Source organism: Aquarana catesbeiana, linkage group LG05, assembly GCF_042186555.1.
Source record: "Aquarana catesbeiana isolate 2022-GZ linkage group LG05, ASM4218655v1, whole genome shotgun sequence".
NCBI classification, from domain to species: Eukaryota; Metazoa; Chordata; class Amphibia; order Anura; family Ranidae; genus Aquarana; species Aquarana catesbeiana.
The window spans coordinates 153451130-153465481 of record NC_133328.1 but is presented as its reverse complement, the minus strand read 5'-3'; the positions used below and the strand labels follow the sequence as shown (position 1 = coordinate 153465481).

General features: G+C 36.7%; 1 protein-coding gene across 1 annotated transcript in view; it reads right to left on the bottom strand.

The window, feature by feature from the left end:
- RBMS3 (RNA binding motif single stranded interacting protein 3) overlaps nt 1-14352 on the bottom strand; it is a 1276696-nt gene that overhangs the window by 88254 nt on the left and 1174090 nt on the right. Inside the window, exon 10 of the mRNA XM_073630281.1 lies at nt 1888-1938. Coding sequence (XP_073486382.1) covers nt 1888-1938 — 51 coding nt within the window. The remainder of the gene's footprint in view (nt 1-1887; nt 1939-14352) is intronic.

Sequence of the window (14352 nt, the reverse complement as noted above, 5' to 3'; positions counted from 1 at the left end):
TTTTGGTTGCCTGACTGGGGATCAGGCTCCCAATCTTGCTAATTATTGATTTCTGGATGATGGTACATGTATTCTTATTTACCTCAGTACTCTACCACAGAGGCCACACATTTATCTCAAAACCCAACTCAAGTCAAAACGTTGTTTAGCGCTGGATAGAAAAGGTTAGACTTAGAACCTCTGTTAACTTTTTTGTTTTCTGTGTCCCAATTCAGGAGACATCCCATAACTTTCAAAGCATTTAAATGGTGTCACACAGAAGAAGATATGAGGGAATTTGTCCCCACTTACTGTCTATTTGATGGGTGTTGGACAGAACTAGTCTTTCCAACCAGAACATAAGCAACAATAAAATCCCATTTTTTAGTGGGGTGAGGTAGAATTACAGCATCATTAAGGATTTATTGCTGTCTGTGTCCCCAAAGGGACATTTTTACTTACTTTCTGTCCACACTGAACAGGTGGAGAATTCACTGCTGTAGATACACAGACAGCATTTAAAATCTTTTCAAAGAAAACACAGACAGAATTTTGAATCTCAAGCTGCAACCTTACCCCACTTTATGCAAGCTGAAAAAATAAAGCTGGGTTTTAAGATGTACAAAAATTGTACTCAAACAGGGACATAACAAATTGGTAGAATTACCAGTTTTGACTAATATAAATTATTATTATTAATAATAATAATAAAATAAATAATGTAGAAAATAAAAGGAAGGAATGATACATGTCCCATAATCACTACCCAATAATATTCACTTTATACATAGCTTATAGAAGTACACTATTTTACACTGTACTTTTGTACATTGTAAAATAATCCACCTAAAGTGGGCCTGAACTCAAACATTTATGATTTGCTATCCTATAGGACAGTGGTCATCAACCCTGTCCTCAGGGCCCACTAACAGGCCAGGTTTTATGTATTACCTTGGCCAGATGCAGACTAGAATACTGCAATCACTGAGCAGCAAATTATATCACCTGTGATGTATTTCAGTTATCTTGCAAACCTGGCCTGTTAGTGGGCCCTGAGGACAGGGTTGATGACCACTGCTATAGGGAGCATATAGAAACAATAATTGTGAGTAAGAAGTAACCTGTAATATTTACCTTTTGTCTGGAATTCAGAATGGACTTCCTCGCATGTGAGAGCTCCTAGGCGCCCCTGACCCTACAGCCAAATAGCTGTAAAACTACAGTGTCAAAGTTAAGGCACTGCTGCCTCTGATTGCTAGTCTAAGGGGAATTGAAGTTAGGTTTGGTGATAGCACTACTGTGCTGCCCACTGTTCTCTTTGGTGGAGGCACTGACATTGAGAAGCCAAACATCTGCTTCTACCAAGATGGCCACCTTCACCAAGACACAGTACAGAACAAGGCATGGTAAGTCAGGAATGGGGAAAAGTTCAATTGACTTGTTTTAGGCACAATATCCAGAGATCAGTCTCTTGTTAATATTTAGAAATTGAGTAAATTATATATATATAAAAAAAAAAAGTGCATTTCCCAATAAAGTTAATTGAAAAGATTTAAATCATTTTACAACAAATTTGGCCAACAAAAATATCCCATCGAATCGCTGTATTACTAAAGTCATTCTGGAGCATTGCTTTCACATATTGTTATGAACTATATCATTATGCAAATTGAAGTCAGCAAACTAAATGAGCATTGCTTAATTACTCTACCTGCATAAAACCTTAAGGGATGCCAGAAACAAAAATAACATTTAATCATAACATTATGGATTGTAATATAACAATTTATGTTACCATTTGAATATTTATTAATGGAAATGATCTCCATAAGTATAAACACAGAGCACCATTAATCACCAGCCCCCACATGAATATTAATTAAATGTCTGCGATTGTCTAATACCTACCGTTGGTTGCATAACATATGGCGGGTGAGGCATCCATGATGTACTTTGCACCTAGGTGATAAAGAAATAGTATTAGGTTGAGGGTGCAGACCATGAACTTGTTTGATTAATGTCTTTGATAATAATCTATTAAAATGACTGGAAGCTAATTTCAAGCTCTAAGCACAGCCATGACTATGAAGTTGACATAAATAATTTCCACGCATGTGTGCTGCTTAATTCTACAGTTACATTGCTAACATTCAATTATTCTGCTATCATCCAACATTAGGCAGGAATACTTTAGAGAGTTAAAAAAAAAAATATATATATATATATATATATATATATATATATATATATATATATATATATATATATAGTATCTCACCTAAGTGAGTACACCCCTCACATTTTTGTAAATATTTTATTATATCTTTTTATTCAACAGCACTGAAGAAATTACACTTTGCCACAATGTAAAGTAGTGAGTGTACGGCTTGTATAACAGTGTAAATTTGCTGTCCCCTGAAAATAACTCAAAATGCAGCTATTAATGTCTAAACAGCTGGCAACAAAAGTGAGTACACCCCTAAATGAAAATGTCAAAATTTGGCCCAAAGTGTCAATATTTTGTGTGGCCACCATTATTTTCCAGCACTGCCTTAACCCTCTTGGGCATGGTGTTCAACAGAGCTTCACAGGTTGCCACTGGAGTCCTTCCACTCCTCCTCCACAGAGCTGGTGGATGTTAGAGACCTTGCTCTCCTCCACCTTCAGTTTAAGCATGCCCCACAGATGCTCAATAGGGTTTAGGTCTGGAGACATGCTTGGCCAGTCCATCACCTTTACCCTCAGCTTCTTTAGCAAGGCAGTGGTCATCTTCGGGGCATATTTTGGGTTGTTATCATGTTGGAATACTGCCCTGCAGCCCAGTCTCAGAGGGAGAGGATCATGCTCTGCTTCAGTATGTCACAGAACATGTTGGCATTCATGGTTCCCTCAATGAACTGTAGGTCCCCAGTGCCAGCAGCACTCATGTAGGCCCAGACCATGACACTCCCACCACCATGCTTGACTGCAGGCAAGACACACTTGTCTTTGTACTCCTCACCTGGTTGCCGCCACACACACTTGACACCATCTGAACCAAAATAAGTTTATCTAGGTCCCATCAGACCATGGGACATGGTTCCAGTAATCCATTTCCTTAGTCTGCTTGTCTTCATCAAACTGTTTGTGGGCTTTCTTGTGCATCATCTTTAGAAGAGGCTTCCTTCTGGGACAACAGCCATGCAGACCAATTTGATGCAGTGTGCTGCGTATGGTCTGAGCACTGACAGGCAGACCCCCCACCCCTTCAACCTCTGCAGCAATGCTGGCAGCACTCATATATCTATTTCCCAAAGACAACCTCTGGATATGATGCTGGGCACTTGTACATAACTTCTTTGGTTGACCATGGGGAGGCCTGTTCTGAGTGGAACCTCTCCTGTTAAACCACTGTATGATCTTGGCCACCGTGCCTCAGCTCAGTTTCAGGGTCTTGGCAATCTTCTTATAGTCTAGGCCATCTTTATGTAGAGCAACAATTCTTTTTTGCAGATTGTCAGAGAGTTCTTTGCCATGAGTTGCCATGTTGAACTTCCAATGACTAGTATGAGAGAGTAAGAGTGTTAACACCAAATTTAACACACCTGCTCCCCATTCACACCTGAGATATATATATATATATATATATATATATATATATATATATATACATACATACATACAGTTGTGCTCATACGTTTACATACCCTGGCCGAATTTATGATTTCTTGGCCATTTTTCAGAGAATATGAATGAAAACACAAACTTTTCTTTCACTTATGGTTAGTGTTTGGCTGAAGCCATGTATTATCAATCAACTGTGTTTACTATTTTTACATTATAATGAGAACAGAAACTACCCAAATGACCCTTATCAAAAATTTACATACCCTGGTGATTTTGGCCTGATAACATACACACAAGCTGACACAAAGGAGTTTGAATGGCTATTAAAGGTAACCATCCTCACCTGTGATCTGTTTGCTTGTAATTAGTGTGTGTGTATAAAAGGTCAATGCGTTTCTGGATTCCTGACAGACCCTTGCATCTTTCATCCAGTGCTGCACTGACGTTTCTAGATTCTGAAGTCATGGGGAAAGCAAAAGAATTGTCAAATGATGTGTGGGAAAAGGTAGTCAAACGGTATAAAACAGGAAAGGAATATAAAAAGCTATCCAAGGAATTGGGAATGCCAATCAGTAGTGTTCAAACTCTAATCAAGAAGTGGAAAATGAGGGGTTCTGTTAAAACCAAACCATGGTCAGGTAGACCAACTAAAATTTCAGCCACAACTGCCAGGAAAATTGTTTGGGATGCAAAGAAAAACCCACAAATAATTTCAGGTGAAATACAGGACTCTCTGAAAACATGTGTGGCTGTTTCAAGATGCACAATATGGAGGCACTTGAAGAAAGATGGGCTGCATGGTCGAGTCGCCAGAAGAAAGCCATTACTACACAAATGCCACAAAGACAAGCCTCAAACCTTCTGGCACAAAGTCATTTGGAGTGATGAGACCAAAATTGAGCTTTTTGGCCACAACTAAAAACGCTACATTTGGAGAGGAGTCAATAAGGCCTATGATGAAAGGGACACCATTCCTACTGTGAATCATGGAGGTGGATCGCTGATGTTTTGGGGATGTGTGAGCAACAAAGACACAGGAAATTTGGTCAAAATTGATGGCAAGATGAATGCGGTATGTTATCAAAAAATACTGTAGCAACATTTGCATTCATCAGCCAGGAAGCTGCGCATGGGACATACTTGGACATTCCAACATAAAAATGATCCAAAACACAAGGCCAAGTCGACCTGTCATTGGCTACAGCAGAATAAAGTGAAGGTTCTGGAGTGACAATCTCAGTCTCCTGACCTCAATATCATTGAGCCACTCTGGGGAGATCTCAAAAGTGGAGTTCATGCAAGACAGCCCAAGAATTTACAGGAACTGGAGGCTTTTTGCCAAGAGGAATGGACAGCTTTATCATCTGAGAAGATAAAGAGCCTCATCCACAAATACTCCAAAAGACTTCAAGCTGTCATTGATGTTAAAGGGGGCAATGCACGGTATTAAGAACTGGGCTATGTAAACTTTTGATCAGGGTATTTGGGTAGTTTCTGTGATTATGATTTCGAAAGAGTAAACACAGTTGATTGATAATAAATGGCTTCAGCCAAACACTAACCATGAGTGAAAGATAGTTTTTGTGTTATCATTCTTATTCTCTAAAAAAAATGGCCAAGAAGTCATAAATTCTGCCAGGGTATGTAAACTTTTTAACACAACTGTATATATATATATATATATATATATATATATATATATATATATATATATATATATATATATATATATATATGCATAATTTACAGTATTTTATATATATATACACACACATTACATTGCAATGGTGTCTGTATATTTGAACAATTGCAAGTACATTTTTGTAAACATCTCAAGTTGAAGCAAAAAACTGTGGTATTCAGCCAGCACCAAGGTTATACTGTACTGCTTGAATGGAAACACAGAATGTCAACACAGTGAAGATATTACATTAAAAGCTGTTAGATGTGCCATTTAACCAGATAATATATCAAGCACCTTCTCCTTCTGTCTTTTGTTTTCTTCGTTTAAGCAAAGGCAATATTTGCCTCTCAAGAAATCAAGAAATATTTAGCAACTCTTCTATACAATCCGCATGCGACTCTCATGTCGCAAGTTGGCTAACAACCCCATCGATGTAGGATAGTATTTGAGAGTTCTTGTAAGGTGCTTGTTTTTTCCCTTTTCATAGGTGTATATTGATATGCATTTAACACTTACTATGGACCATGCTGAAGTCCTAGTAGCATGCAAAAACAATCTAAAAATTATAAAAGCACAATTTAACTGAAAAGTGGTTTCCTAAATCGTATACTGACTATTTCAAGGTTTAAATTCAAAATTCAAAATTAGTAAGAGCAAAAGGCAAGAAGAGACAGTAAATAGTAAGCATTTGTAAGAATCTGAAGCTATGTTTTTATAAAGAATGAAGCCTTACCTGTTAGAGAGAGCTGTGTATGCTGGCATTTGGTTGTATAAGTTCCCTTTTAGAGTAGAAAGGCATCTGAAAATCAGCCCATGGTGGCTCACCTGGGTCCTGGCTGATCTCAGACATGATAATTCCTACAACCCCTTGACTGCTAAAGGATGGCATCTTTTATCAGCACTGTATTTAGGAAGTAGATAAGATAGTATTATATACTAAAGCTGGCCATACATGGATCCTTGCTGAAATGGGTGAATTTCGATCCATATATATGCATTTTATCAATTGACTTCTGTACAACCAACTTGTTGGAATTTTTCCTCTCAATCGGCACCCCAGTCTATAGCCGGCATCGTTAATCAGTGTATTCTGACAAAGGGGAAGTCAAGTAAGAATACAACAGCTTAGCAGAAAGCTGGAATGACATAGACATGGGCATAGACAGTTTGATTTTTATCCATTAAGCCCATTAATCAATGTTCGAATATTCAAATTTACGAATATTCAGAAAAATTTGTTAAACAGGTTTTCGTTAATTCGGATAATTAATGAATTTGTCGAAATTAGTTAAAAAGCGAATTTGGAACGAAACAAATTGCACATTTCTACTTCGGAGCATGTAACACATTACATCTGTATTTAGGGTGCAAAGTGTAACATGCTTCAGCAGCTTTCCCTGCACCCCACTCCCCCATGACAGCGAGCAGGGATTCTTCTCCCTGAAACCTCTGCCATATTTGAAAATGGTTCCGCATACACATCCGTATCATTCATTCACAGTAGTTTGTGAATGAGAAAACTACAAGTCCCTGCATCCACCACAGCAGACAGCTTGTAGTTCTCGATGGACTGCATGCTGATGAGCAAACATAAAGCTTGTATAGAGATACGGGCAGAAAGCCAGGGGACTGTCTGCAGGACCCAACATTGCGCCCACGATCTATTGTTCACGGTTCTTCAGGCTCCTGTACAAGAAATATTAAATACACTTTTTTTCCTGCAAAAAATAAGTGCATTTATTATTTTTTGCAGAAAGATTAATTGAGTCTTTAACTTACACGGAAGCAAGCAACAAGAAATCTCTGAAGGTTAAGGCTGTAGTAATATATTCTAACTACTGAAAAGTGGAGATTCAGAGGGCAGGAGGCGGAGCCTAGCAGAGCAGACATGCATTGTTAGAGCTCCACACCGCTGAGGAGAGAAGAGAAGGACAAAGCGGAGCCTGCAGGCTCAAAAGGTATCCATTTGAACCTTTTTGCCCCAGGGAACAAACTGTGAAAGTTTGGGCAGGAAATATGGTACTGGGAGGAAACCGTGGCAGAAATAAAAATCACCTCACAAAGAGCTCACAGGCACTCACTGCAGCTAAGCAGCTCCAGTCACCTCACAAGATACAGCATCAGGGCGCTCTCACAGACAGAAAATGTCACAGCAAGACTCTCCATTTGAGTCAGATACAGAACAAATCCTCTCACAAACTTCTCCACAAGCCTCCTCAGTATCCCCAGTAATATTATTACAATTTGAAAAGATGCTTCATAAGGCTTTAAAACAAACCTCGGACCAAATAACAAAAAGCCTAACCAAAGAAATAAGAGAGCTGGGAAACCGCACCGCAGCCTTAGAAATAAAAATGGATGAAATTGAAATTACAACCCAAGAAAATATAACAGAATTGGAACAATTAAAAAAAGAGAATTTAATACTTCAAACTAAGCTTGAAGATTACGAAAATAGAGCCAGACGTTCAAACTTGCGCATAAGGGGAATACCTGAAACTGTGACAGACCTGCAATCTACTATTACTGCTCTATTACAAGAACTAAAGCCAAATATCCCTATGGAACGTTTAGAACTGGACAGAGTACACAGAGCCCTCACAGCCAAAAAGAAAGATGGACCCCCACGTGATATAATCACAAAATTTCATTATTACAGAACGAAAGAACAAATACTAATTGCTGCAAGAGAAAAAAAGGAACTTAATTTTCAAGGACACAATTATCAAATTTTTGCTGACCTATCCCAACTTACTATTACTAAAAAACGATCCATGAAACCCCAACTAATGGAACTGCAACGCCACAACATTATGTATCAATGGGGCTTCCCCTTTTCAGTCAGATTTAACTACCAAGGTACAATTTACAGAAGCAGATCAGCAGATGAACTACAACAAACCCTTTTAAAATTAAATCTGACAGAACCCGCAAGCAGCAACACTCCCACACGCAGAAGAATAGCGTCATCTTCACCTTCAGGCAGCACCCAGAAAATTTCAGAACAAAATGGGAATCATCATTCTCACAAAAGAGGCCGTTATGCCACATCATCCATGGACCAAGAAGATTCAATGGACTGACATCCTAATTCCTGATATCTCTTCATTTATTATACTAAGAGATGGTTCTCTATAAAAAACCTATATTTATAACTGAATGTAACTGCATTCTGATAGTCACACACTGTGTGGGATCATGTTACATTCCAGTTATATTTCTTATTACTTCTGATTCATATAGCCTTAGAATATATAAGTGAAATAAGGAAATTCTTGTTCAGTTATATATTATCAGGTAATAACAATAGATTTATTACTTTTTAGGACAAATATGTTCAATAATCCAGAAGTAATGGAAGCTTTTTCTTTCTTTTCTTAAAACAAATATATTATTACCTAACTAGTTCCTAGAATTATGTTTTTGTTTATTCTAATCTGAAGCAATACAACCTCAATTTTATGAGTTAACATATCTAAACAGTTACATATGAATAAAATATGTAATTGTTTACTCTAAAAGGGTTAAAATCCCAAAATAATTCAAACTATCTTCATCAATACCAAAGTTATTAACAGTACCTTTCTAACTGAATTATTTAGCCTAGGGCAAGACTAACCATATACAACCACCCTGGAATAAATAATTTCAACAAAAACTATATTCTGCACTCCAATTAATGAAACATCATTTTGATGTCTTTTGACATAGCACTTCTCTCCTGTAAGCGGAAGATCCGTGTACCCCCATTAGCCCTCCTCATTCTCCCAACCATATTATGTGGGAGTGTGACGAAGGCACTTATTCCCCTGAGAGAGATATTTATTCTCTTTCACGGGTAAATTGTGATTACTTGCAAAAAATAATTTATACAATGTATCATCTAATCTCATATGTTTTTTGTTTACTCTTTACTCCAGAATTCACTGGTTTCTTTTCTATCTATTCATCTCTTCAGTCCACACAGGTTGATCTGCGCAGTCAGCTCTGCATAACAAAAAGTAAGTCAAAACTATTTGATCTATTGCCATGGCACCACTGAATATACTTTCCCTGAATGTTCAGGGAATAAATGTCCCTCAAAAAAGGACCAAAGCCTTCCGTACTTTCCATAACAAGAAGGCTCACATAGTATGCCTCCAAGAAACACACTTCACCAAAGATTCTACTCCAAAATATATTTCTCCTTTTTATCAACAAATTTACACGGCTTCTGCCTGTACCAAGCAAAGGGGAACTCTAATTGCATTTCACCGATCCACACCATTCACCTTATCATCAGAAATTAAAGACCCAGAAGGTAGATACCTGATACTCATGGGTTATATAATGGATACAGCAATCACGGTGATTTCCTACTACGCTCCTAACAAACAACCTACACCATTCCTCTCACATATATTACAAGTGATTAATACACACAAAATAGGAACAGTGATAATGTGTGGGGATTCGAACCAGGTCCTCCTCCCATTTCTAGATAAATCACCTTTTACACCATCCAAAATAACCTCTAGATTACCTTTTTCTCAACTTCTTTCCAAATACAATCTGGTAGATTCATGGAGAGAAAGTAACCCAATGAAAAAGAAATTCACTTATTTCTCGCACCCTCATCAAACCTTCACCAGAATAGATCATATTTTTCTAACAATAGGAATGATACCAGAAATTATTGCATCAGATATAATTCCGATTCCGTGGTCTGACCATAATGCAGTATACACTACTATAGCCTCAGCCATACCAAAAGCGCATGACCCAACGTGGTACTTACCGGACATAATGCTCAAACACCCACTACATCAGATGGCCATTGAACAAGCTTTAAAGGAATACATATCAATTAATAATACAACAGACATCTCCCCAATAACACTGTGGGAAGCTCATAAGCCTGTCTTGCGTGGTACAATACAAAGACAAATGGCACTATTTAAACGGGAACGCAAAAATCTAGCAAAAAAACTAGAGCTCAATTTTAATGCAGCCTACATATCATTTCAAGATAATCCATCTCAGAGTACAAAATCTCATCTGGAAAAATCTAGATTGGAATACGATCTATTTCTCACTGAGTCAGTTGATAAATCCCTCAAACGCTCCAAACACAATTTCTACATGAATACAAACAAACCAGGTACATATTTGGCTCGGGCATTAAATTCAACTAACAAATCTTTCAAACCAATACGTTTGAAATTATCAAAAAATGTTTACACTTGTAATCCAGTTAAAATAGTCCATAAATTTCACTCACATCTCGCAACTTTATACAAGACAAACAATGAATTTAATCCTACAGAAGCTGAATCCTTCTTCTCAAAAATAACCTTACCTGAGTTATCTCAGAATCAAAAAAGCAGTTTGGATGAGCCTATAACTATAGATGAAGTTGCTAACGCCATAAAAGACCTAAAACTTAACAAAAGACCAGGCCCAGACGGCTACTCGGCTTTATACTATAAAACATTCTCAGAAATACTCTCTCCCATTCTCACTGAAACTTTTAACAAACTTCTAGATGGACATTCTTTTCGGCAAGAAACACTAATGGCAATTGTTTGTATGATCCCAAAACCCCTTTCTGATGATACTTCCTGTGTGAATTATCGGCCTATCTCTCTGTTAAACCTCGATATTAAATTATTAGCAAAAATAATAGCAAAATGCCTCAATAGCATTATAGGAAAATTAATACATAGAGATCAAGTAGGCTTCATGCCAAATAGACAGGCAGGCGATAATATACGCAGGGCAGTGTTATTGGCACATATTGCTAAAAAACGGAAAATCCCTTTATGTTTTCTATCTCTCGATATTAAGAGGGCATTTGACACAGTATCCTGGCAATATATGCAATATTCATTACAAAAGTGGGGTTTTGGACCCCACTTTTTAACATGGATCAAAGCATTATATAATAAACCCAAAGCCTATATAAAATATGCTGGATACAAATCTGAAGCCTTTAATATCGAAAGAGGTACCCGACAGGGTTGCCCATTATCTCCCTTATTATTTGCCCTTATACTCGAACCCATGGCCCAATACATCAGAACAAACCAAACTATAACTGGCATTGAAGTAGGAGGTATTACACACAAATTATGTATATTTGCAGACGATATATTACTTTTTCTATCATCACCACAGGTCTCTGGTCCTAACTTAATACCAGCTCTTGATGGATTTGCAGCCCTATCCGGCCTTATGATTAATCCTAAGAAATGCCTAGTGCTTAATATTTCACTCACAAACATGGAATTGATCCCGGCTAGGGCTGCACTCCCATTCACATGGGCAGAAAAATCAATCCCATATCTTGGAATTCATTTAACAGCATCTCATTCTGACTTATTCTCAACCAATTATCCTCCTTTATTAAGACAGATCACAAATCTAATAAAACAATGGTCGCAACTTCCTTTATCCTGGATAGGGAAGATTAATGCAATCAAAATGACTATTCTACCCAAATTGCTTTATCTATTCAGAGTCCTCCCTATTCCAATTCCTTCCTATTTTTTGAGAATAGTACAAAAAAGAGCAACTTCTTTTATATGGGGATCTTCTAAACCACGTATACCTATACACACACTACATCTTCCCAAAAATAAAGGAGGCCTGGGATACCCTAATTTTACTAACTACTACAGAGCAGCACATTTGGCCAGTCTGTCCAAATACCATGCAAAACAGGAAATCCCATTATGGGTATTTATAGAGGCTTCAGAAAATGACCCTCTATTAATATCAAATTTATTATGGCTTGATCCTAAAGACCGCTTTAAAATTCATAATCCCATAACTAAACACTTCTTATCTCTCTGGGATAAACTAAAAATCAAATATCAGTTACAATCTCCACACAATCCTCTCCTTTCTTTTATCAGAAATCCGGCCTTTTATCCGGCATGGATCTACCCAAATTCTTTTAAAGCTTGGACAACATCAGGCATTCAGACACTAAATGACTTCATAGCATCTAAATCATTCCTTTCATTCCCATCGCTTAGAGAAAAATATGATCTACCAAACTCTGAGATATTTAGATATCTCCAAATCAAAAATTTCTATACACCATTCCTAAAGGGGGATACACCATTATCCCAATTATCCATTTTTGAATCAATCTGTACAAAAGATCCATTTGCTAAAGGTACAATTTCATCACTTTATAATCAATTATATGGAGTAGCAAATCTTAATAGACCCTCTTACGTTCAGAGGTGGGAGGAGGACCTGGGACGAACTTTAGAAGACACGGACTGGTCTAATATATGGCTCACATCTAAGTCATCTTCACCCAACATCTTGGCACTGGAGACAAATTATAAAGTTCTAACTTGCTGGTACCTTGTACCCGCTAGAGTGGCAAAATATTCACCTAATACCTCAGCTCTTTGTTTTCGAGGATGCCCAGAAATAGGCACATATTTACACATATGGTGGACGTGCCCAGTAATCCAAACCTTCTGGAAGGAAGTCTTCGTGATTGCATCTAAAATATTTAAAAAAATAATACAACCAGATCCATATTTAACTTTACTTAATCTAAAACCGGAATGGTTAACACTCTCTCAATTCAAACTTATGATCCAACTAATAACGGCTGCAAAACAAACAGTGGCCAAGGCATGGAAATCTCCTACATTGGTACTAGCAGAAACAATTCACAGAATGAATAATACAATGTCCCATGCTAAGATGGTAGCCATCGATCAAAATCAAATTCCAAAATTTGAAAAACTCTGGCATCCTTGGATAAAACAACAGTTCCTGTCAAATTTCAATGACTCTGTCCTGTTGCCATGGTAACAGATTAAATGACTTACAGAGACACCCATTCTAAGGCTTCAAAGAGAACTAAAAAGAATAATAAACTGACGAGCGGGACAACCTTGTGGACCATACCTCTACCTTTCAACCCTTTTTCTTCTTTATCTTTCCTTTTCTCCACCTTATGATTAAAGCTCATTATCAGAATTTATTTGACCTATATACACTCTACTTGTAAACAATATGTATAGTAGGTACAAATCATTTAAATACCTACAAAAGTAACTAAGGAAATGATATATATCTTTAATTTAGGTTTACGTGAACCCAATGTTTAATATTTGAAATTTCATGATATTTACCTATATAAACCCTACTGTAGAACAATGAGCTTACTTTATAGATCCTTGTAAACTTACTTTATGTATCTTTATGTATCTTTATAACATTGTATACTCAATAAACTTCTTTTGACAAGGAAAAGTGGAGATTCAGATTACTACAAATGCTTTTGGTTAAATGCAACCAAGTGGAGGAATTTATTAATCTCAGAGGAAAGAAAATATTTCTAATAGAAATTACATTAAAATCTCCAGTTAATAATCTACCAGCTAGAAAAAGGTGCAGTTATGGTCATACAATCAACAGAAGAGTAATTTGAGAAGGCTGTTAGAATATAATAAATAGTAAGACATACAGGAATTTGGATTATAAATTTACAGATAGCTAAGCTAAAGTCTTAATCAGTCTTGTAAAGAGGCTATATAAAATTAAAATAATCAGAGATTAATTAAAATATTTTCTAATTATACCTTTAGCATAAATTTTTTACTTTTTTACTTTTTTTGTAGCACCACATTTATTTATAAAACATTATTTAAACCACCATAACTCTAATTTCCTTTATTCATTTTATGGTAGGCAACATATCATTGTTTATTGACTGCCATCTAAAACTCAGATTTGACATTAAAGATCCTAAAGAAGTGATAATTAGGTTTATGAATATTAAATGACAGTCTAATTATTTGTTAATGACAAGCAATGTTAATTACCTCTACTACTACAATCCTTGCCTTGCATACTGTTAAATGTTTTTAAAAGGTACAGATCTTGATTTGACTCCAGACTGTAATAATAGTTTTTCCTATAAGCTATTGAATTCATGTTATCTGAAGTATTTTCAATTCCTTGCACAATTCTATCTTGAGATAGAATTAATGGTGTTGCCATGTGAATGAGCTTGACATCCAAGTTTTGATATGATTTTCCAAATGATAGGGTTGTTTCAAGGAGATGTA